Raw genomic sequence first — 24,978 nt, forward strand, 5'->3', positions numbered from 1 at the left:
TGTGAATGTTTAGAGCAATTTTCTCCATCATCATGCCAGAGTGGAGACATGTCATCAACAGGCAAATGGATAAACTAACTGTGGCACATCCATATGATGGGACATTGCTCAGTAGTGGAAAGCAACTTGAATGGATCTTCAAGGCAGTTTGCTGCACCAGACCCAAAAATCTACAGATTGTATAATTCCATTTATGCAACGTTTTAGAAAGGACAAGACTGTAGGGATGGAACATAGATCATTTATTTCCATGGGTTGGGATGAGGAAGAGATTGACTAGAAAAGGATAGGCCAAGGGAATCTCAGAGGTGATGGACTGTTCAGTATGTTGCACAACTCAGCATTTATCAAAACCCAGAGAATTATACACAACAGTTATTTTTGCGGTATACAAATTTTAAGAAACAGTATCAACCAGGAACCAAAGATGGAAGCAGACCATGACAACAGATCTAGCTATATTACAGATGACTGACACCACCACACGTTGGAGAGTGGGGCGGGGGAGAGACTATGTCGGGTGGATATGGTAAGGCCAAATAAAGACAAATAACCATACCCAAACTCTGTATTCTAGTTGATATATTTTTTTCTCATAGGGATATGGGTTAAATTTTGAAACCATTTTACATGTAGATACTTTTTGTATACGTATATATGCTTTACATATATACTGGGGCTGAACAAATAAGTAAATAAAATGAGCCCCGTTTTTAACTGTCAGAGATTGAATCAAATAAGAAATGCTAGAACAAACCCCATGGATGGGTTGGACTGTTGTCAGAGGTGTCAGTGTGAATCAGTATGAACGCATGCTTGTCAATATGTGTGCTTATATGTATACAGATATAGTAGTAAGTGTGGCTACATATATACTTGGCTTACTGTGCTTTATTTCCTTGCTCTGTCCACTGAGATCACCTAGAAGCAGTGACATCCCAGTAGCCATGAGCAACCTAGTACCCAGATTTTGGTTTCTAAATACCACTCTCCAATAAAAGGGACCACAGCCTTGGAGAAGTGCTTTATTCCAGTACTGGATCAGTGAAAATATAGGATGAGCCTGAGGCATTTTTATGGTGTCAGAAAGAATTTTAAAAAGGTGGGCATGTCAAAAGGACATAGGAGCCAACCTGAAAGATCTCAGTGGCCAAAACTGGGACAATTTGAACAATAAAATAAATAGCAAGCTATTAGATTATAGCCCAAAGAATAAAATAAATATCCATGAGCCCATACTGATAAGGAATAAATAACTGAATAAACAGGGAAAAGGAACAACTCTTCCTTACAGAATCCCAAATAATAAATGGGAAAGAAAGAAGGGAAATAGCAGATCTTGTATCATTAGAACATCACAGTAGTAATTGTTATAGACAAGATCAACTGAAGAATGCTAAAATTACTGGGAGAAACATGGTTTAGCTCAAAGCCTCCTGCTCCCCAAGTACTTTTTCATTATAGAGGGCAAAGGTCATAACTTCATCATGGGGAAACTGGACAGATGCCACCTTAACTAAGTGATGAAAGGCAACATTATCTGTAATAAGAAATGGGTGCTTGGAGACTCCTGGCATGATGCAGTAAGAATGGCTCATTCCCCCTGGGGCCATTAACCCCCAAGTCCACAAGCAAATCTAATTATGAGAAAATAGAAAACAGACCCAAACCAAACTGAGGGACACTCTGTGAGCACCCCGACTCTCTGACAGCGTCGAGGTCCTGAAAGGTAAGAGGGATCTGTCACAGGTTGGAGGAGGTCAAGGGGACACGATAAGTCAGTGCAACATGGGATCCTGGACCAGAATTGGGCCGTTAAGTGGAACAACAGTGAGATCTGAGTGAAGTCCGCAGGTTAGCCAGTAGTATTATAAGACTGTTAATTTCTTAGTTTTGATGATTGTGCTACGGTTATGTAAGCTATTAACGTCAGGGGAAAGGATACACAGGAATGCTCTGTTCTATCTTTGCAACTCTTCTAAAATCTAAAATTATTTAAAAATCAAAAGGCGCCTTTTTTTTTTTAAAGCTAAATGACACGCATACAAAGAAGGGAAAAATGATGTGTTCTTTGGTGAAAGGTTGGCAATGACTGGTTTAGATGAAGGAACATTAGGAGCGGAAAGGGACTTCATGTATTTATGAGCCACACTTGCACTGAGAGCTGGATTAGCTGAGAGGTAAGGGGACTTGGCCAAGGACACAGCACCGGTAGCTGTATGGGCAGGACCAGCACCTGGTGTCCTGGCTCCTCACATGCCACATTTTCCACCTTACCCCCTGCCTCTCTGCTCCAGGAGATGATCTTCCTGTGACTGTTCTGACAGTCCTGTTCCTGCTTTGCATGGGTTTTGCAGTAGATTTCATAGTCCTGGTTAGAAATCTCGCTGAGTCAGATGTCGCTCGTGTTCCCTGTTGGTGTCTGTCTTAATCGCTTCTACCCTCCAGGTGATGGCTTACATTATTCGTCTTGTTCTTTTCAGCAGAAACTGGAGACGAGCAAAAGGCCTCCGTCTGGAACTTCCACTACCTCCAAAAGCACCTCCCCTACACTCACACCCTCCCCTTCACCCAAGGGACACACGGCTGAGTCCTCAGTGTCATCCTCTTCATCCCATCGGCAGTCCAAGAGCAGCGGGGGCTCCAGCAGTGGCACCATCACTGATGAGGGTGAGTCCCCCAAAGTCCTGAAATGCCACACCTTCCTCTTTACCATTGAGACCTGGCAGGTACTCTTAAATTCTACAGCCATCCTCAGTCAGGTTTTTAAAATTTCCAACAAAAATACCTATCCCTTTTCTTCCCTGAATCTGCCTTGTATTTTTATCTTTACTGTGCTGATGGTATGGTAAGCTCCCTTAAATAGTTTTTGAATTATATGTTCACGGTGAGTTTTGTTTGTTTACACAAACATGTACTTGTAGAAATACATCTCCAAGACCAGTTATGGACCTTTCCCTGGACCTTGTATAAGTCAGAAGTCTATCATTGGCAAGTAATGCAGTCTTCACTCAAACTGGTTTAAACAAAAGCAAACAACAGAATTTGTTGGCTCTCATAATGGAAGTGTCTAGGGTGTACTTCAGGCATGTGTAGGTCCAGGTACTTTGGGAGTGTTTCTCTCCATATCTCAGGTAGGCTGTCTCTAAGCAGTGGCAAAGTTGTCCCTCAGAAACTTCAAGCTTGCTTACTTTTGCTGCTAACTTGGTAACACCAGCAGAAAGAGTGCTACTTTCTTAGCAGGTCCAGCGAACTTCTGGAGTAAACGTAGTTGGCCTGCCTTGGCTCTATTTACAATGACGGGTCATTTGCCCATGCTTGATGTGTGTCCATGGCAGTGGAATGTGTTGATTGGTCAGGCACAGGTCATGTGTCTGCTTTTGTAGCTGGGGTCAGAGTCTACGGAGAGAAGTGGCTCCTCAGAGGAAAATCACAGTGCTATTTCCAGAAGGAGAGGATGAATGGTGGGCAAACAGAAGCAGTAACTGTCCCCTATAACCAGAACTTTGGAACCTAGGCGTGTGAATTGGCAGTCCCTTCCGTGGAGATGATGCAGAAGGGAAGATTGACAGGGCAGGAGTGGAGGCTCAGCTGCAAGGCCCCAGATAAAGATAGGAAGAGATAAAGACAAAGGGAGAGGAAGAAGCCTGTCCTTTAAACTGCCCTCTGTGGTCCAGGGGTAGGAATAGAGGGGGGAGAGGGAGTAGAGCTTTGGTGAGAGATGCGGCCCAGGCAGGTGCCAATCGAGTAGTATGTCAGAGAGGGGAGAGAAATTTCAGGTGTGCGAGGGCCTCACGCTCCTGCAAGGGCACCTGGCTGCAGCTGCCAGGAGAAGGGGGCTGAGCACGCTCTGCCCAGCAGGTTAGATAAGCTGAGAGCAGCTACCCAGGCTGTGGTCTGGACTGAGTTGATAAATGCATGCTGCCATTGGCATCTTCTTTATTTGGGGGCTGCTTTTATTGTTTTGTGATATCTAATGCCATCATTAATAACAGCTTCAGAGAGTCACTAGCAAACCCCATTCTCCCCTAACTGTGTTTTCTATGTGGAATGTAAGGTTTCCTGCCCATGAATTCTCCTACCTTGGAGGCTTTTAGGAATGTAAACTCCTAGAGGTTCAGTTAGGTACTCATACTCCACCTTTCTCTAAGACAGAGTTGAGACTGTATCTGTATGCACTGTCTGTGCCCATGCTTTTCCTTCTCCTTCATTTTTTTTTTTAAGATTTTATTTATTTATTCATGAGAGAGAGAGGCAGAGACACAGGCAGAGGGAGAAGCAGGCTCCATACAGGGAGCCTGATATGGGACTCGATCCCGGGACTCCAGGATCAGGCCTTGGGCCGAAGGCAGCACTAAACCACTGAACCACCCAGGGATCCCCTCCTTCATTGTTTTAAAAAGGATCGCAAAGCCCTAGTTGAGATAAAAATAAAAGAGGACCTGACAGCAATTTCTTTTTAATTTCTCTGGCGTAGAAAGCCTAGTTTTCTGTTCGAGTTCTGTGTCCTGAAGCAACAAGACCTCTGTCCTATGGGCATGAGATTGTCACTGGACAGAGCTGCAACCTGTACCCCAAACAACATTCTTGTGGGAAACATGTGGCCCCAGTCAAGGACCGCCTACAGGCCTCTGCCTGCCCCATCTTTCCACCTGCTGTCCTCTCTAGACTCTCTAAGTAGTGGTGAAGCCTGTGCACTGGGTGCCTTAACTTGTGCTGGGTGTTAGGATAGCTCACGGTCAGGCCAGGGATTCGGACGCATGCAACATAATAGCATTATATGATTTTGACACAAATGGGATCAAATCTGTTTTATCAGCAAACACGGAGTTGCCATGGCAGACTTCACCAAAGAACAAGCATTCAGGCCAGGCCAGAGGGCTGAGAAGAGGCAGGGCAGTGGCTGGCCAGAGTCAGTTGTTGAATTTACAGGAAATGTACAAGCCAGCGATTAAACACAACTATTAAAAGTCATTACAAGAAAACACTACCACCTAGATATAGAATAATTACAGGTATTATATGTGTAATATCTGTATATTACATATAAACATATTCACTTACATATATATAAAAATACATAAGCTATATATTTACATATTATATAAAATATATAAAATATATTATATAATATAAATATACCTGAAAACAAAATATACATAAAGCATATGTAAATATACATAAAATCAATATAAAACATAAAGCAGGGCAGCCCGGGTGCCCCAGCAGTTTAGCACTGCCTTCAGCCCAGGGCATGATCCTGGAGACCTGGAATCGAGTCCCATGTCAGGTACCCTGCATGGAGCCTGCTTCTCCCTCTGCCTGTGTCTCTGCTTCTCTCTCTCTCTCTGTCTCTCTCTGTCTCTCATGAATAAATAAATAAAAATCTTAAAAAAAACATAAAGCATATATAACATAAAATCTATAAATATAAAGATGTAATATATAATATATAAATTATATATAAATGTATATAAGCAAATGTATATTAAAAACATATATAAAAAATAAAAACATAAAAACATATATAAAAGAATCCAAAGAAAAGAAATAAAAAGTCAAATTATGTGAATTTACATAATGACACTAATCATATTAAATTAGGGGTATGTGGTATTTAAAACAAATTGTATTATTAACTACTTTAGTACATTCTACTAATATCTGTGCTCTTTATGCGATAGGAATACTATATAACGGTGCATTACTATGCACATCCCTTCCCAGTTCCACTTCCAGGAACATGGGTTGTGTTGGCATCTTGAAATCAGCCAGGAAGGTGTATTGACTCCATGACGTCAGCAAGTGCCCCTGATCAGGGTTTGGTTTATTGTTTGAAAGACCATTATGATGTAATCTAGACAATGATGGAGAGAATGTGCATTTTGCAGGCGAAGGTTAAAAGTGTGTCTGTTACATTGTGACTAACACAAAAAAATTGAGAAAATCTTCTCCCAGGATTTTAAAACCATTATCTCACTCGGCAGAGTTGCTCACGTGCAGGTCCAATATGCGTCTTCATTGTTCCATTTCATCTTACATGTTCCCATAAACAAAACTATCTGCCAACACCCATGTTGGAACTATACTCACTGGCGAGGGATTCAAGAGGAGGGCAAAAATCAGTGAGAGCATTCAATGAGGTGCCTGGAATGCCATGCAAGCATTGGCTAGATGGAATTTATAAGAAACGATATCGTGTAGTATATTCTGATACGTAAATTGTGTGCTACACACCCCTTATCTTAATAAAATCTGCAACAAACTTATGCACCTACCTATCTACTACCTATGTACATACATATATTTTCCCTTGGAGAGCCAGTTGTTAGCCATTTACCAGCATGCTGCTGTGGAGGGAGCCCCAGGAGCAAAGGTTGGGCATCATGCAACTGTCGGCGGATTCTGTGTGGACCGGGGACTCCATTCATCTCATACATCCTAGCTCAGTAGCACTCTTCTGTGAGTCTTCACCCAGTCCTTCAAGCTGGTCGGCCGTCATCCCTGTCCCCACACCCCCTTGGTGATACCCCTCATCATGCAGTTGTCACCAGTGATGACAGAGAGGTGTCAGAAGGGGTCGGGTGCATAGCACAGGCCTGGGAGCTGGACCACTTGGTGTGAATTCCTGCTCTGCCACAGACTGGCAGTATGATCTCATCCAAGATGTGGTAGCCAGCCTTGTGACGCCTGGCTTCCCCATCTGTAAATGGGGACAATGATAGGATGGATCTCAGGGGGTTGTTGGAAAGAGCAAATGGGTTATCCATGTGCAGAGTGTCTGATGGTGCATCAGCCTCATCATTTTTATCTTCCCAGCCACACTGAGCTCCTTCACAGCACAGACCTTTCCATCTGTGCACTCCCAACATGTAGTAGGCATGTTGCTAGCTGCTGTTGAATGAATGAATTACAAAAGGAACTCAGGCCCCCTAACCTCCAGTCCACTCTTCTGTGAATTGCACCCACTGCCCCAGGACCTTTGCACTTGCTTTCCTTCTGCCTAAATACTGCCTGGTGATCTTTCCCTTGGTATTGCACAGTTCACTCCTTCATTTACTGCTCAAATGGTACTTTATAAAGGAGACCTTCGTTATCCGCCCTCTATAATAAACAACATTCTCCCATTCCCTGTCATCTACCCGTACCCTGCTCCATTCTTCCTTGCTGCCTTTGGCCTGGCAGCCTGCTTATCTGTTTTGGTCTCTGTTGAGTCCCTAATGCCTTATCTGGTAAATCCCTGTCGAATGTGTGAATGGATATTTTTTCAAGCCAGTCCCCCCTCCCCTTTCTTGCTGATGCTATTCTTGTCTCCTTTCTTCACCCTGAAATCTTGCTATCCAGAATCTTCTGTTTTCCCCTGCTCTGGGCCCCTCTGGCTCTGCTGTTCCACTCGGGTGTATCCATCCTTCCTTTGGGAAGCCCACAGCCTCCTCACACTGAGCCAAACTCCAGTTCTGGTCTGAAGCCACCTACTTGTTCTCTTAAGTTTTTTCTCCGCCTCGCTGACAACTTGCTGGCATTAGCATTTGCCGCAGGTGTGGCCACCAGTATCAAGAAATCACAATTAAAAGCCATTCTTGGACAGAAAGTAGAGTTTTAGTACCATCAGCTAGAACTCCGAGAACTTAGGGGTTGCAGCCGTTGGAGGGTCACCTGGCCATGGATCTCCCCATCTTCTGTTTCCACTACCCAGTTTGGGATTTGGGGAGATGCCAAGGGCGTGCACGGAGGGGAAGTGTGGCTGACAGGTGGCTCAGACCCACCCCCCAGCTGCATCCCCATGAGTGGAGCTTAGATCTGCTTTCTGTGTTGGGGTTTCTTGTGACATTTCATTTGAAATAAGACTGCCACTGCTTTATGAGTTTGAAGACCACTGTTCTGATGCATTTTGCCAAATTCTAAAATATCTTTTCACATCTTTCCCTCTCAAAGATGAACTGACTGGAATCCTTAAGAAATTATCCCTTGAGAAATATCAGCCCATTTTTGAGGAGCAAGAGGTAAGGGTGTTATTTTTGAACGTCCATCTGAATCTTACTGTAAAAAATATATCATCTTAAATATATGGGTTTTCATCCTGCAAGCTTCGATTGATCTTTTTCACTGAGACAGCTGAGGAAATGGAGTTTGTGTTCAGCACATTTAGTTCAGTTCATCACAGTGAAATCCTGGGGGCCTTATGGCTTGTTTTGTTGTAATAGAATTTTGTAATTTTGAGCACTTCTCCCCCTAGTAAAGTTTGTGTCTGTCCTGCACACACTTTTGTTGAAGGGGATCAACTGGCAGGCTTTTAGATTTAAAGTGGGTCAAAAGCAAATCCTAATGAATCTGTGCTAAGTGTCTGGATGTAGGGTCTGTGTTAATCCAACAGAGTTCCTTTTGCTTAAAAGCGCTCACAATCACATTTAAAAAAAAAAAATTACTGTTCTGCAGTTTGGCAGTTTCTCAAAATGTTAAACATAGAATTACCATGTGACCCAGCAAGCCCACTCCTGGGTATATGCCCAAGAGAACTGAAAACATATGTCCCCACAAAAAACTTGTACACGAATGTTCACAGCAGCATTATTCACAATAGCCAACAAGTGGGAAACAACCCAAATGTCCATCAATTGATGAATGGCCAGATGCGTTATCACTGTACCATGGAATATAATTCGGCCATAAAAATGAATGAAGTGCTGAACGCGCTACAACACGGATGAACCTGGAACACATTATGCCAAGTGGAAGAAGCCAGACACAAAAGGCCACATATGGTATGATTCCATTTATATAAATGTCCAGAATAAGCAAATCTGTAGAGACAGAAAGTAATTAGTGGTTGCCAGGGAGTGGGGGGAGGAGTGACTGCTTATATGGGTGTGGGTTTCTTTTTGGAGTGATGAAAATGTTCTAAAATTGAGTGTGATGGTTGCACAACTCTGAATATACTAAAAATCACTGAATTGTACACTTTATTTAATTAAACATTTTTTTTCATTTGCAGAGTTGACCCACGATGTCACATTAATTTTAGGTGTACAACTCAGTGATTCGACAGGCTAATCTTTCATACTGTGTTCACCACAAGTAGAGCCACCCTCCTTCCCGTTACATCACTATTGCAATACCACTGACTGTGTTCCTTGTGAGTTGTACACTCTAAATGAGTGGACATTGTCGTTAGGTGAATTATATCTCAATAAGTTTTTGAAAAACTTACCATTTTGGCCAAATAAAGCTCCTCTGCAGGGCCACTAGCCACCAGGGTATAATTACTGGTTTAGAATATTCTGGTGCCTGGTCAAGTATATGACAACTGTCATAATTTCGGTAGCAATCCTGAGAATCACTCACTGTCCCTGACAAGCTTGAGATGCTACTGAAGAGTTTGTATTTTGTTTTCAGCAGCAGAGTGCAGTGGCTTTCTTCTTCTTTTGCTTTCTTGCTGTGTCCAGCATGTCCTTCTTGCCTCTTTGGCATTTTCAACCTTAGCAGTGATGTTTCTCGTTGCCAAGAAATCTTTCCTGTGTGCTACTGGCAGCCTGCTTTTGTTTGCTGTGTCCTGTGCCCTCTTGGAGTACACAGGGAACACATCTCAAGGTGTGCCTCTGTTTCTTGAGGTGTCTTTGTTTCACAAGGCAGCATTTGTCATGAGTTCTTGGCTGCGTCCCCGTTTTGCAGCTGGCGTGCCTGGGGGCACACCTGCCCTTTGCCATTCTCTGGTTCTCACAGTTGTCCCTTGTAGTGAACTGAAGTATGTTCCAGATGAAATTTGATGCTTTTGGAGGTTTTTTTTTGGGGGGGGGGGGGTGTTTTTGTTTTTGTTTTTGTTTTGTTGGGTTTTTTTTTTTTTGCTTTTGGAATTTTGAAGAGAAGGGAGACCATGCAGATTTGCTGTGGTCTTCACTCACCCACTTGAAAGTCTCCATAGCCTTTGGGATCAGGGAGGGTGCTGAGGCCTCAGGCAGCACTTGGGGAGGGTTGGGAGCCACTGGCTGGAGGATTTCTGAGTGTATTGGGTGGTGTGAGGTTTAGCAGATGCAGTGCCCTTGTCAGGAGCCAGCTGAGCTGTCATGCCTCCCCAACCCCCAAGCCCCACCCAAGTGCTTAGCTCCTCTCTGGACAACATATAAGCTAGGGTAGCAGCGTGTGAGAGTTGCTGTCTATCCATACAGAGATCCCGTGTGCCCTCGAAGGCTTTCATGGGACTCAGGTTTTTTGTTTTTGTTTTTTTGGGGGGGACTCAGGTTTTAAAACCATTGATTGCCCCTGCCCTCACCTCCACACCCATCCCCACAGGTACAGAGCACTGGTTAGTCCCTTAAGAAACTCCTTAAAATACCTGACATGCAGTTAGTGCTTTTCCCTCATTTCCAGGGCTCATAAATATTTCTCCCTATTATTTTATGCTTTTAGTCCTTGCTGAGAATTTGAAGAAGAATGAAGTTAATACATTTTCTCATCTTGCCATACTGAAACTAAAGACAGACTAATTTAAATTTTCAACTCTCTACCTGCATCAGGATGGATTTGGTTACATATATTGAAAAATCCCCAAATAATAGTATCTTAAACAAAAGAGAAGGTTATTTTCCCCACAGCAAGTATTCAGGGGAGTCATCTAAACTCTGTCTGGCTCTGTGCTCTACCGTCACTAAAGTGTATGGTTCATCCTCCAAGTCTAGTATGGCTGCTAGCGCTCCAACCATTACATCCATATTCCAGGCAGCTGGATGGAAGGAGATAGCGGGAAGACACATGCTCTCCTTTTTAAGAGACTTCCTCAAAGTATCATAAACCCTCTTATATCTCATTAGCCGGAAGTCTGTCAGTTGCCATACTCATATGCAAGGGAAACTCAGAAATATAGTGCCTTAGCTTCATGGAAATGTGCCTGGCTGACAACTAGGATGCTTTACTAAAAAAAAAAAAAAAAAAAAAAGAAGAAGAAGAAAGAAAAGAAAAGAAAAAAAGTAGGGCATGAATATTGAAAGGACACAGATGTTTCTGCCTCATTCTGCTAACCCTTCAGAAGTACTCACGTGAGGAGAATTTCGTCTCTGGTGCTCTCCACCTAAAACGAGCTGTGAGGATTTGGCAGCCCCCAGGGGTGACAAAGGTCAGGGATTGAGAAGGTCAGTGCAGGTGGGGAAGCAACAGAATCCTGGTGGATGCGCTCGTTCAGTCAGCAGCAAACACAGCTCAGGTCCCTGCCCCCTACCCGGTCCCCTTCCAGAGCCTGACCCCAGCAAGCAGAAACACCCAGAGCATTCTGAGAGCCCAGGGAAGGGGGTCTGCGGAGTGAGGGCCAGGGGACACCTCAGCCAAGCCTCAGCTGAGCTTTGAGGGGCGGGAGCAGGGCTGGCGGGCCTCTGGGAAGAGGAGCAGACGTGCGCAGAGACCATCAGCGCTCGGGCCTGGCTCGTCCGGAGCAGAGAGCAGAGCCCGCGCAGGCAGGGCCCGGCCGGCCTGGCCGCGCTCCTGTGTGGACGTCGGGAGGCAGCCCCGTGGCCTCTGTGTGGGGCGGGCCAGGCTTGTGGGGGAGTGAGGGGCAGACTCAGGGAGAGCCCCCAGCTCCTGGGCAAGAGGGCAGAGAGGTGCTGAGGAGCTGGCCATGGGGGCAGGGGGCGGGACAGTGGGCACGGGGAGGCGCAGGCCTGTCAAAGCCCTGTCGTCTGTTCTTCCAGACCCGCAGCCCCGGGTGAGCCGTAAAGTCCCGGAGCCATGCCGGGAGGCACCTCGGGCTTGGGGCAGGGGAGCGGCCCCTACCCACCGACTCAGCCTGCTTCAGGTTCTTTCAATCCGGGACAGTAAAATGACTATTAAAACACAGAGGGAATGATAGGGGACATTTTTCCAGAAAAAAAAATACCTCTACCTCCATCAATTGTTTTGAAGAATTTTTTTTTTTTTAATTTACTCATGAGAGACAGAGACACGGAGAGAGGCAGAGACACAGGCAGAGGGAGAAGCAGGCTCCATGCAGGGAGCCCGACGTGGGACTCGATCCTGAGTCTCCAGGATCAGGCCCTGGGCCGAAGGCGGTGCTAAACCGCTGGGCCACCCAGGCTGCCCTGAATGCCTACATTTAAAGTGAAGAACTGAGGATTTCCAATAAGTTACAAAAGTTTTCTTTTAAATTGTTGCAATATTATGTCACATAAAACTATCATGTTTTTATAATTTAGCTTGTAAAGCTCCAGGTAGAACCCACAACCACCCATAAGTTAGGTTGGGGGAGGGTTCGTACATTTCAGGTGGGAGACTGAGGCAAGGCCCGTGCCCAGGCGGGGGTGCAGGCGGGGCCTGAGGCCCTGTCTGGCTGTGTCCACGCAGCACCGTGGGGGGCAGCGCCACCTCCTCTCCCGAGCCCAGGCCGGACGGGGGGCTGTGGGCAGCCCAGCTCACTTCCACCTCTCCCAGGTGACTGCCCTTTGGGGTCTAATTTGCGAGGACCCATACGGGGGACATAACTGCTTAATTCTTAGGGAACATCAAGTCGCATTAGCACGGAGGCCGCTGCCCTGCGGAAACGGCGAGAGGGCGGCCGAGCAGCCGCGGCACCGAGGGGTGATGTGGCCCCGCAGGGAAGAGCAGGGGCTCTGGGACCCGCTGCCCGGGCTCCAGGCTTGGCTTCCACGGACCGGCCCCTTTGCAGACTGAATCTCTCCGTACCTCAGTTTCCCTGTCCCCCAACAGGGGAGATTAGCAATCACACCTTCTGTCATCAGGTTTGAACGACTCAGTCTGTGTAAAATACTCATGGCATGAGCTTCTGCATCCTCCCCTCGTCACCTCGCGGTGAGGCCCTAGGACAGACGTGGGGTGCACACCGCAGCGTGAGGCTGGCACCGGCCACGTCTGACCCTCAGAGGACGGGCGCCGCCACCTAGCAGCCACACAGCTGGGCGGCCCGTGCACCCTTCGCCCGGAGCTGAGGCCAAGCTGGGAGGACAGAAATGTTAGGGTTTCCCCTGTAGCAGCCGAGGGCCACGCGGCTTTGAGGCGCCCTTGTTCTCAGCCCTTCTCCACTTCCGTTCTCCGTGGCCCTTCTTCCTTTATCGCTTCTGCTTATTGATTTGCTCACTGCGTCTTCCCACAGTCTGCCCCTCCCTTGTCCTCTGGTGGGGAGCGTGCCGAGTCCTGCCACATATGCACATTTGCTATGAGGTTTCCAGGATTGCTGGAAACGCAGCAGCACTGGGATCAACTATCTATCCTCCTTCTTTCCTTTCTTTCCTTCTTTCTTTCTTTCTAAAGATTGTATTTATTATTTACTTATTTATTTATTTATTTATTATTGAGCAAGTGTAAGCAGGGGGAGCAGCAGAGGAAGAGGGAGCAGCAGACTCCCCGGTGAGCAGGGAGCCGGATGCAGGGCTCCACCCCAGGACCCTGGGGTTATGACCGGAGCCCAAGGCAGGCACCCTTGGGATCAGCTTTCTACTAGCAGACTTGGATTTGCAGCACGCCGGCCACCCAGACTATGGTCTCAGAGACTCCTCTCCCTTGCTCAGTGGTCAGGGTCTTTCCACAATGCACCTGTCCTGGAATTCCCGGGCCTAGAGCCGAGGAGAGTTAGTCCTTAATAATACTTTGAACTAAACTCTCGTGGTAAAATCAGGAATTGGAAGTAGTAAGCCATAATTAATTCACTGCTAATAAGCACGCATGGCCCATAATCATATTTCCATTGTGGTTGGGAAGAAAGAGGTGTGCGTCAAGCCGATGGCAGCGAGCCCCCCTTCTGTTTTCCCAGGTGGATATGGAGGCATTCCTCACGCTCACGGACGGCGACCTGAAGGAGCTGGGTATTAAGACCGATGGGTCCAGGCAGCAGATTTTGGCAGCGATTTCTGAACTGAATGCAGGCAAGGTACTGTTCTCCATCTTCTTCTCCTGTTTCAGACGGCAGAGAGCATCACTAGGATCCTGAGCCCTCTGTGATCCCAGGGACGTTTGGGGTCCGATTGCATCTCCTCTGGCACATCTGGCAGAGGACGGCCCCATGGGCACACTTCTCCGCACTGAGTGCTCACTACCCACCCCCACACACACACACACCCCCCCCCCCCCCCGCTCCTTTTCCAGACCTCTCCTCCCTTAGGTGCCGCTAAAACCCTCCCTGTGGTACTTTCAATCCACGTGGCTGAGTGTCGCCCTCCGGTGACAGTGGAAGCAGAGCTCCTGGTGAGGAGGGGCCTTGGAGTCAGGCCCTCCTGGGTGTGAGCCCACTCCTCCCCTTACTCACCATGTCCCCTATGAGCCATCACCTCCCCTTGCTCTCCTCATCCACTGCGGATGGTGGGGAGGCGACGGGGTCGTTGCCAGGACCAAAATGCCTACCAGCGCCCCTGGCACGCACAGACCCGTCAATCACTGTTGTTATTGTTGGCACCCCGCTTCTTGTCCAATGTGAAGTTTCTGTTTCATCAGCTTTAAACCAAAGATTAACAACGCACCCCCCGCCAAGGGCACACATGCGAAAAACAATTGGAAAAAAATGCACAAGAAGCAAACCACCACTCACTTTGCAAACCTTAGAGCACGGCTGGGGTTGGGCTATTCCAGCTCCTTTGCTTTCTCCTTTTTTCCCTAACGTGGGATGGACTTTTCTGCCTCACTGCCACAACCTAGAGGACTTGCTTACCTGTTGCTTTTTCACGCTTTGCCTGACAGCCCCCGTCTGGGGAGGCAATCACGCCCTGCGTCCTGGGATTTGCCATTACAAGTAGCACCTTAATGGCTCTCTCTGCCTCGTTCCTTTTTCTTCTGTTGTTTTGTTCCTCAGGCTGTGCTCCTTGATACGAGGTTATGTCAGAGAGCATGACCGGTCCTACGGTTCTGTCTGTGTATTGCCGGGTATGCATAGAAATATTGAACAGACTTAGAGTGCCAGCAGCAAATAAATATTCATGTAGCACTTTATCATTCACAAGACACTTCACATACGTTTCCCCAGTTAATCCGAGGAGGCTGCATCCTCACCGTTCCCATGTCCAGCTGGCGAGGGAGCAGAGCCTCAGGGTGGGAGGCGGGCCGGCAAGTGAGGCAGGACCTGCACCCGGGTCTTCTTCGTATGTTCCCACACGCCGTGCTGTGTGGAGGTGGCTCCTGCCAGCCCCACCGGGGCTGGGGGTGGTTGTGTCTGTTGCTGTCACCATTATGATCATTTTATCTGTTGATCGGCTATAAGGTGGTCCTTCAGGGTGATTTAATTGGCAGTGCTTCCAACACGTGTGTTTTATCTTGAGTTTTTACTGTCTGTTCTTTTTCTTCTGTAAGTGGCCTGTTGCTAAACACTGCTCATCTGTTCTGTGGGCCCGGGCTGCCTCACTTTACAGACAGGGAAGCTGAGGCTCAGAGATGGAGAGTGAGCCCTGACACCCAGACCAGACCGTTTCTGCTCTGCTATCAGATGTGAGGGGCAGGGGAGGGGGTGAGGCAGGCACGGGGGTTGCTGGAAGTTGCTGGAAATGGACCAGTCTTGGCTGGTAGTGAAGCCCCAGGGTGGCTCATGGGGCCTCAATCAACCAGAACAAGCCGTACAGTCTTTGGAGCGTTAGATCTAGTCATGAAAAATAGCCCATGAAAAATAGTCTTGGAAAAATAGCCATGTCCCAAGCATTATATGGGTGTTGAGCACCGAGGATACCTTGTGCCCAGCACTGCTCTGAGCATGTCACATCATTCATTTAACTTCACAAAAGCCACTGAGGCCAGATCCAGTTTGTAGGTGGAGGAACTGAGGCACAGAGATTAAGGAACTTGACTGAGATCACACAACTGGTAAGTGGCAGAGTCAGAATTGGAACCCAGAGTTTGTATGCTGACCACTATGCTGCCCTGCCTCAGTGTGAGCCACAAGTGCATATAAAGGAGAGCTCCTGACCTTGAGTGGGGGCTGGAAAGGCAAAGTTCTGGAAGACATCCCCATGGTGGTGGCAGGAGGGCTGGGATCTAAAGAAAGATGGAAACCTTCAGGTAGAAAGGTAGAAGAGTGCAGACTAGGCAGGAGGAAGCACATGTGCAAAGGCCCTGTGGTGAGAGGATGTGCCATGCATTTCAAGAACTAAGGAAGTGCTGGACCTGAGAACAAGAGGTATGGTGTGAGGGAAGGCCAGAGGAGACAGATGAGGGCCCCGGTGGTTGAGGGTGACCCAGTCAAGTAAGGGCAAGGGCTTTGTAGAGGGAGTAGGTGAGTGATGGTAGGGGGATTTGGCTCAAGGGTTACAGGACCCTTTCTGCTCTTGTCCTCCAGAGGCCAGACATGTGAGCCAAGGAGAAGATGGAGGTGGGGGAAGCCAAGCCAGTCAAGGAAAGACAGGAAAGTTTCTAGTTGTAGGGCCAGTGAGGATCATGGAGGGTGTGAGAAGACTGGCCAGGAGCTGGGCGCCACTAGAGTGTGACTAGATGGTAGGGAGTGGGGTAGGGTGTGGTAGATGGTAGCTGCTGATGCTTCCAGAACCTCTCCTCTGCCCTCAGTGGCCATGGCCTTTGTGGCCCAGGATCACAGAAAGAAGACAGACTGGGCTGGTTTGCAAATCTTAGGAAACTTAACTGCCATGATCAGAGTGGATGATGTGCCATCTCAAGCCCACTCCAAAGGAGAACATTTTTCTTAACATTTGCACAAACTGGGACCTTTTTTCATTTTCTCTAAAATTCATTGCCCCCATACTCTGTTCCTATAACAGTCTGTCTCCTGTACCAAACAAGGCCCAGCATAGAGAAGCAGAAGCGTCGATAGCTACTGGTTCTTAGTTCAGGCTGCATACCAGAGGACCATCTACCGGGTGGCTTGTGGGCAACAGGAATTGTTTCTCACTGCACGGAGGCTGACCATTTCAGATCAGGGTCCCAGCGTGGTTGAGATCTGTGAGGGTCCTCTTCCCAGCTGCAGACTGCCCACTCCTCATTGTGTCCTCACACGGCGGAGAGCAGGGAAGCAAGGTGTCCCCTCTGTCGTCTTAGAAAGACTCCGCTGCCGTCACAAGAGTCCCACCCTGGTGACCTCATCCAAGCTCCGTCACCTCCCAAATGCCCTCACCCCTCACGCCATCACGTTGGGGGCAGGGTTTCCACATATGAATGCGAGGTGTGGGGACACATTCCTCCGTAGCAGTGGTCTTCTTCGGGGGCCACCGGCTGACTAGCTCCCAACCAAGAGACCTGGATGCTTCTGACCTGCTAGATCGAGGGGACAGCTCTGTCCCACTCCCATCCCTCCCACAGGCAGCATCCACCCTCAAAGTCAGGCTGTTCCACATGGCAGCATGCAGAGGGAGGGTCTGAACTACAAAAGTCCTGTGGAAGTGAGGACCGTGCATCACAGTGTGCCATGGAGCAAAAGCATGATCGGGAGAAGCTAAATATTACAAAAGCAGTTTATCCTCTGCACTACTTGGGAGTAGTGCAATTACCATTGCAGATATTTGCTACTTTTTAAGGCAAAGAAGTTCTCAGGCCGAGCGTGGCTTCCAGAAGCCCTTTGGATGGCCTTTGGATACCCTGGGCCTCAGCTGTTCTGGGCCAGACCCGCTGGCCAGACTTTAGGGCATCCTGCCTCTTTCTTGATTGTCTCAGGACACCCACTCCGCCTTCAGCATTCACACTCTTTTGCAACCCAACCTCAGCCAGTGGAGTGCCCAATGGTTCCAATGCTCTGGACATATTCGAGAACCCAGACCGGTACCCATAAGAGAGGGGAGGCCCAGCTTTCCTTGTCCACCAGTGTCTTCATGGCTGTGGACCCAATTTAGGGTTCGCCAGCAGCATTTTTAAAAACAATAGCGTAGAAAATATCAATATTCTTTGCGGGTAGGAGGGTAAAATTTGTTTCGGTTGTATATATTTACACATAACGAGGTGATCTAAAATGTGTTTCTTACACAATCAAAAATAGTTTGAACATTTTAGCTTAAAACGTTTTGTGTTTTGTTCTGTTTTGTTGGTGAATATGAACCAAAAACCTGGCTCCACCATAAGAATTCCAGCAAAGCAGTCCTCTAAGCCATGGGCCTTCCGGCTGAACCTCCCCACTCCAGTATTCCAGCTGTGATGTGTACTCGGGTCCACTTATTAGTTTATTAGTTTCAAACAAGTTTGTATGTTGGAGAAGGTCAACCAGAAATTTCACCTTTAGTTGATCCTAAGCCATCGTTTCTGTGTATTGCCATTTTGTGTGTGTGTGTGTGCACGTTCAAAGCAGTGCACGTTCATTTTACTAAATTTGCACAGTGCCAAAAAGGTGAAAAGAGTTTTTAAAGGAATCACGATCCAACCACCCAGAGGCCAGTGCTGTTCACATTTGGGAAGATCACTGCAGTGTTTTGTGCCAAATGTTTTTCTCTCTGTGGCTGAGATAAATTTGGATCTATAATTTTACATCCTTCTTTCTTCATTTAACATTAAATATATGCAGTTACCCATGTCATTAAAAACTCTTTTTAATATAATACATTTGCATGGATGTACTAAAATTACCTTATTTTAAATCCCTACTAGTTGGATATGTAGATATCCGAACTTTCTATTAATAGTGCTGCAGTGGGCAACTTTGTGTATAAGTCTAATTATCTCCTCAGAATAGATGTCTAAAAGTGGAATTGTGGAGTCAAAGAGTCTAAATCAAGGTATATGGCACTTCTTCCTGAATTACTTTCCAGAAAGAGCCAGTGAACATCCCCACCAGCTGTGGGCGTGTGACTCCAGTGTCAGTGAATCCCCGCCAGTCCTGAGTACTCTCAGTTTACTTTCAAATTTTTATTAGTTTGGGAGGCTAAAGAGTGTGCCTCATTTTAATTTCTATTTCTTTAGGTACTGGATAGACCGGAACACTTTTTTTCTACTTTTCATGGCCTTTCGCTTTTTTCCTTTAAAGAATTATCAGGCAGGTCCTTTGAAACTCAGGGGCTTCTAAGAGGCAGATATTGTCATCATCTTCAGTCAGCTGTGGACATGAACAATGATGGTTTTCATTATCCACAGCTCTCTCCTAAGTAGGAGGCATTGCTGGAACCCTTGCTCACCCTGACCCCATCTCTCAGGCAATTCAGGCTAAGGTAGCATTTAACAGTGACCTTGCCGTCACCCTCCTGTTTATTTGTTAGCCCCCTGCAGTTTGTAGGGTGTCACCCCATTCATTATCTCTGGTGGAGCCCCCTCACAGCCTCAGTGTGTCCTCCTATCCCCATTTTACAGATAGGAAACCCAGCAGCATAGGGTCCTGCCTGGGATGCCACTGAGAGGGAGCCGTAGACTAGGGAGTCACGGTCCTCTGACCCCGAATCCAGTGCTCTGCCCTCTGCCCTGTTGGACTCCAGGGGAGGTCTTTTTTTTTTTAATTTTTATTTATTTATGATAGATGATAGTCACAGAGAGAGAGAGAGAGGCAGAGACACAGGCAGAGGGAGAAGCAGGCTCCATGCACCGGGAGCCCGACGTGGGATTCGATCCCGGGTCTCCAGGATTGCGCCCTGGGCCAAAGGCAGGCGCCAAACCGCTGCGCCACCCAGGGATCCCCCAGGGGAGGTCTTTTTCTGGCTTATTTAACTTACTTGGAAGGATTGGCATGCCGGGAGGTCTTACTGCCTGTTCAGGTGTCCAGGAGGCCTTGATGGGAGATGAGGTCCCCGCTCTCAGGGCTCATGGAGGAACCGTCTGGGGTCTGGAGAGTCCATCCATGGAGAGTCCACAAATTGTACAAAGAAGAGACAATTTGTAATCCGAGCTCATTCTGTGGACTTATTTTTTCCCTGTCTACTCTTAGAGAACAATCTGCCAGAGATTATTCATTTTTAATCTGCTTTACATTTGGAGTGCATTTGTTGGTTTTAAAAAATATGTGTTTAGTCCACACTGCTGTCCTCTGAGGACAGGACCTGTCAGCCTCCTGCTGCTCACACAGGGTCTGATGTCACCAGCCACATTTGAGTACTATTATTATCCCCATTTTATAGATAAGGAAATGAAGGCTCAGAGAGATAAAGTGTCTTGCCTCAGGGTCACCCAGATAGTAAATGGGAGGAATGGGATTTGAACCCAGGCTGTTTGATTCCAGTCTCTGCTCTTAACCTCTGTGTGTCATTGCCTCTCAGCCGGGCATTCAGTGAAGATGTTCTCTGGGCTGAAAGAAACATCCACCCTCTCCCTCTTTTCCCATCTCAAAACACGTGCGTTGAGGGGGTAGGGATGGGGGGAATGTTGCAGGGATAGAGTGAGAAGTGAATCACTGTGAAGAGCAACCTGACATCTTTTGGGCAAGAGGGAGTAAGGCAGTTCAAACTCTCCCTGTGTAGCAGAAAGAAGTTCAGCTCCCACTCAAATTCCCTGGAAATCTGAGAGCTAGAAAGACACAGAGTGAGTCTGGAGGAAACCTCCCTTGCAGGCCATGTGACCTGGGGCAAGTCGGTCCTGCTCCCTGGGCTCTGTGTCCTGTCCTTGTCTGAGGGATTGGACCCCTGCATCTTAGGGGCCCTCTCCAGCCTTGATGTGCTGTGACCGTGGGTACTGGGGGACATTCTGAGTCAGCATGTTTTTATTAAACTCAGTACTCTTATAATTAGATAATTTATTTTCCCCAAGACACCCATGGGTTTCTCAAGTATGAGTCGAGCATTAACAATACTATGTCAATTGAACTAATAGTTAAAATATTTAACAAGACTTTGTGTCTGTTTTCAATTTCCTCCACAGGGACGCGAGAGACAAATTTTACAGGAAACCATTCACAACTTCCACTCTTCCTTTGAGAGCAGCGCCAGCAATACCAGGGCCCCTGGAAACAATCCCTGTACATGATCTCCCCTCCTGTGGTCACCAGCCTGAGCTTTCTGAATCCCAGTATTGTCCTGTCATAGCAGTGCTCCAGCCACCATCAGCTCTTCCCCATTCCCTGAAACATGCCACGCTTGGACACACCACCATGCCTTTGTCACATTCCCTCTGCCCAGAATGCCCGTCTTCTCTTCCCTGCTGTAGTAGTTGGTGACCCTTGTTGCTGTCACGCAAACGCAGTAGACTTAGCCTCACATGAAGTCCTGTATGGCTGCTTCTGCTTGGCAGGTGGCTTCCCGCTGTGATTTGGGGACCCAGTTCCTTCCACCTCATGGCCCTGTCATCCCCAGGGGCCTCAGCATCTGGCTGGCAGTTTCTGGCTGGCAGAAATGGGAAATGCATGGTGGAGAAGGCACAGCCATTCTTAACTACCTTCCTCTTGACTGCTAGTGTTCCATCCACTCCTGTTCACGTTCCATTGGCCACCAGTAGTCACAAGGCCCCACCTGGCTGCAGAGGAGGCTGGGAAATGCAATCTTTGTTCAGGCAGTGGCTGTCCAGCTGCAAGTCTGCACTAAGCTGGGGCAGCACATGTTCTAGAGGAATCTAAGCCTTCCCTGGCATGTCTTCCTGTAAAACTTCTAACTTGTCCTTTGGTATACAAGTCGCCTACCCAGTGAAGCCTTTCTTGACTCCCTTCCATAGAACTAACTTTTCAGCCCACACGGTCCCTTACTGCTTGTTTGTAACTCTGTTCTAATGCTTGGCTGCACCTACAGCATACAACATACAAGTGTTCAGGACATGTATGTTGAATGCATTTTTCTTCATTGCAACAGCAACCTTTTCTGTAGGAAAAAAGAGTAGGCCCACTGTGTGATCTTGGATTCCCTTCTCCTCTCTGGCCTTCAGTGTCCTCACCTGCAAGATCAGGGGTTGGGCAGGATGATGCTGTGATAGTCTACGCACCTCACCCCATATCACTGTAGGGCTTCCTGCACTTCAAGTGGGAGAAGACCCTAATTACGTTGTGGAAGGATTTTGGTGCTCAAACTTTCTAGACAAAGGAACCAAGTGTTTGGAATTTCTTGTACACCCCATTAATGCTATGTTCCTCAGAAGGGAATTGGTGCTTATAGTTCTCTGCGGTGTCATATTACTTTAGTGGGCTCCGACTTCGAAAACCCAGTAGCTTTTGGAAGTGTTTTCAAATGAGTAATTTGGCCAACACTTGCTGCATTTCTGTAATGTGCTGGGTGCTGGTGATACAGAGGCAAACTAGAGCCAGCCCACCCTTGGGGACCTTGATAGGCACGAGAAGACATGAGTGGACGGTCCCAACCTCGAGAGACAGCATGGCACAGGGGAGCTTGTGCTCTGGACTCGGGCTCCAAGATCACCTGCAGCCCCATGCCTGGCCAGCTGCGTGGCCTGGGACAGGTCACTTAACCTCTTGCTCGGAGCTGAGAGCCACCGTGCAGAAAGCATTGGGTCTGCACAAAGTCCGCAGTTGACCGCAGCCTTCACAGAGTTCCCATCTTTGCCATGAGCCCTGCCAGGCCACATGATGATCTCCTTGGGAGGTGTGGTCTCTCGTGTCCCTCCCCAGCCACGAAGGTCTGCTCCCCCTCCATGGCTTCTCGAGGCAGCCATGACCACGTCGCCCAGAGCCACCTCATGCTCACCCTCCACCTGTTGAGCCAGCTCGTCCTCCATCCTCTCAGCCTCCCACCAGCCCCAGCCGACTTGCACCGTGACTGGAGAGGGCGGTTTCTCTCTAGCCGTCACTGATAGGCTTCTTTATAAAGGTCCCTCAAGGCCAGGCCTTTAAGGAAGACATGGTCATTGAACACCTACTGCGTGCATCAGCCTGACCTCCCCACCACCCCAGGGAATCCTGTGCACTCGGGAGACCCAGAGGGAAGCTGCGTGCTGGTTACACAGCCCGGGTGGGCAGAGCTGGCCAAGAACTGGACTGGCGGGCTCCCGGGCCCACGCCTCTTCCACTGATCCACGTAGCCTCCTGGAGCTGGAAGCGCCCGGGGTTCTCACTGTTGTACTTGTGGCTTCGGGGGTTGGTTATCAATAGGCCGTGGGTTGTTTGCCCCTGAAATACATTGGCCCCCGAGTTATGTGCTTTGAGTTCTTGTGTCTGCTGCTTGCTGCTGTCCTGTTTTTTTCCCTTTTTTTCATGAGCCCGATATTTGTGCAGCTTCCTGTCAGGTAAGTTTATTTGAACATCCATCATACACGAAGAGCTATGCTGGAGGGGGTCCGCTTTCCACAGTGCAAGCTCCCCTGATCTCATCCGATGACCCGAGATGACCAGCAGGGCTGCTTCCCATTTTACAGATGGAAAAACTGAGGCTCAGGGAGGCACCTCTCTTGTCTTTTTCACTGGACTCAAGTGGTTCTTTCCTTCCAGGCAGTTTGTGTGCTGCCTGGTGAGATTCCTGGCACCCTTTCCAGGCTGTGTTCTCTCCCCTTCCTGGTGACCCCCCACCACCCCACATGTACCTTCCACCTGCCTGCAAGAAGCTGTTCTCCATAGTGTTTCCCTTGCTCGATGACCTTAGCCAGCATTCCCAAAGTGTGTTCCTTGGAACACTAGTTCCATAGGATATTAATGGGTTTTTCATCAAGAAAAAGGCAGCATATATGTGAAAGTGCGGTGAGGCTTTGTGATCAAATAGGTTTGATGGGCACGTCGGTTAAAGGCCGGTTACATGATTGTCCAGGGGCAGGACATCTCCCAACCTTCAGCATGCCCACGTGTGCTGGGCCCTTCATGGGGGCCATGTAGCAGGTGACACTTCCCGTATGTTCTCTCCCAGAGCGCTGCTTCACTGTGCTCTTACAAGACAGGTTCCTTGGACACTGTCAGGGAAATCTGCTTTGACTGTGGCAGCCGTGAGGACTCACAGCCCCTGGGAGCAGGGGAGGGGACACTGAAGGGCCATGGCTGGGTCAGGGGTCCTTGGTCCTCCTGTGTCCCCAGCATCTCTTGGCAGAGGTGCCCTGGTTGGCAGTAGGACGTCAGGGTAGGGGAGTCTCCTGACTGAGGTGATTGGGACCCTGCTCAGAGGACTCCACATCTGTTGCAGGGTGTCTTCGGCAGGGTAGAGGGCCCTCTCTCCCGCCTGCTGTGTGCTAGCTGTCCAGCCACGCTTCCCCAGGGGATGCTCCCACCTTTTCCCAGACCGTTACATGGAGGCCAGCTAGTTTTGCAAGGAGAGTGTTTACTCTTGCATCCCTTCACTCGCCAGACATGCACTGAGCATCCAGCCTGTGCCTGCTCCTGCTTGTGTTTTGGATCCAGGGGTGAAAATACACTCAATCCAGCCCTTAAGTAACCCCCAGTGTCTTCAGAGGTGTAGATAAAACTCTGCAGTGCCGTGTGAGGAGTCTTGTAATGAAGGCCTGTGCCAGGTCCGTGGCTCCAAGAGCATCATCTGTGATGGCTCAGGTTTGGCCCCATAGGAGAGCGCTGGCGGATGAGGAAGCCAACGGCCCCCAGACGGGGCGGGGTGGGGGGGAGGGGACAGCCTGTGTGAAGTGAGTCCACATATGACATTTGTGGATTACATATTGCTGGTGTTGAGTTAAATACCTGTTTTTCTGACTTGGGTTGGTTTTGTTTGTTTTTGATTTGGGTTCTTTTCTTTGAATGCATAGAAGCGATCTGTCCCCCTGGAAAGAGCACTGAATCTAGAGTCAACTCCAGCACCTGGTTTTGGCTCAGCCACTTATATTGAGTAACAGTGGGCTTGTTTCTTCCTGAATCTCAGTTTCCCTTTTGGTTAAGAGGAGTTAGTGCTCCCCAAGGTGCTAAAGATCAGATGCAAGTGAGAAAGCCCTTTTCACACCGTGTGAAGCTGTGCAGATTTGAGAAATCGCCACTGTGGTTGCACATCTGAAATCAATCTCCATCTCCCTCCCTCTGGCTCCCTCTCCCCATCTCCCGGTCCCCTTGTCCTCCCTCCACCACCTCCCACTTGCCCAGATGTAGCTGCAGCTGGGGTGGGGAGCAGGGAGTAAGGCCAGAAGAAGAGGCCTCCTGCCAGAGGGAGCAGCAGCTTAGATGGCTTGTGCTGGCATCGGAGCCCGAGGAAGCAAGGCTTGACAGTGGATCCCCACACTCCAGCAGTCCTAACTCGGGGTATTCGTGTCTTTGGGATTCCCAGCAAGGTGGACAGAAAGAAGCAGGAAGGC

General features: G+C 48.3%; 1 protein-coding gene across 4 annotated transcripts in view; it reads left to right on the forward strand.

Annotated features, from left to right (window-relative positions):
• ANKS6 (ankyrin repeat and sterile alpha motif domain containing 6) overlaps positions 1-22,898 on the forward strand; it is a 48,076-nt gene extending 25,178 nt beyond the window's left edge. Inside the window, exons 12-15 of one of the 4 annotated variants that reach the window (XM_041763050.1) lie at positions 2,484-2,670; positions 7,936-8,003; positions 13,748-13,864; positions 20,686-22,898. In XM_041763050.1, the coding sequence (XP_041618984.1) occupies positions 2,484-2,670; positions 7,936-8,003; positions 13,748-13,864; positions 20,686-20,790 (477 nt within the window). In that variant the 3' untranslated portion in view covers positions 20,791-22,898. Of the gene's footprint in view, positions 1-2,483; positions 2,671-7,935; positions 8,004-8,581; positions 8,759-13,747; positions 13,865-20,685 lie in introns of those variants that run through there. The other 3 variants (XM_041763051.1, XR_005989003.1, XM_041763052.1) reach the window with 3 other exon arrangements.
• Positions 22,899-24,978: the final 2,080 nt, after the last annotated feature.

The sequence above is a fragment of the Vulpes lagopus genome, chromosome 7 (genome assembly GCF_018345385.1).
Source record: "Vulpes lagopus strain Blue_001 chromosome 7, ASM1834538v1, whole genome shotgun sequence".
Taxonomy (NCBI): domain Eukaryota; kingdom Metazoa; phylum Chordata; class Mammalia; order Carnivora; family Canidae; genus Vulpes; species Vulpes lagopus.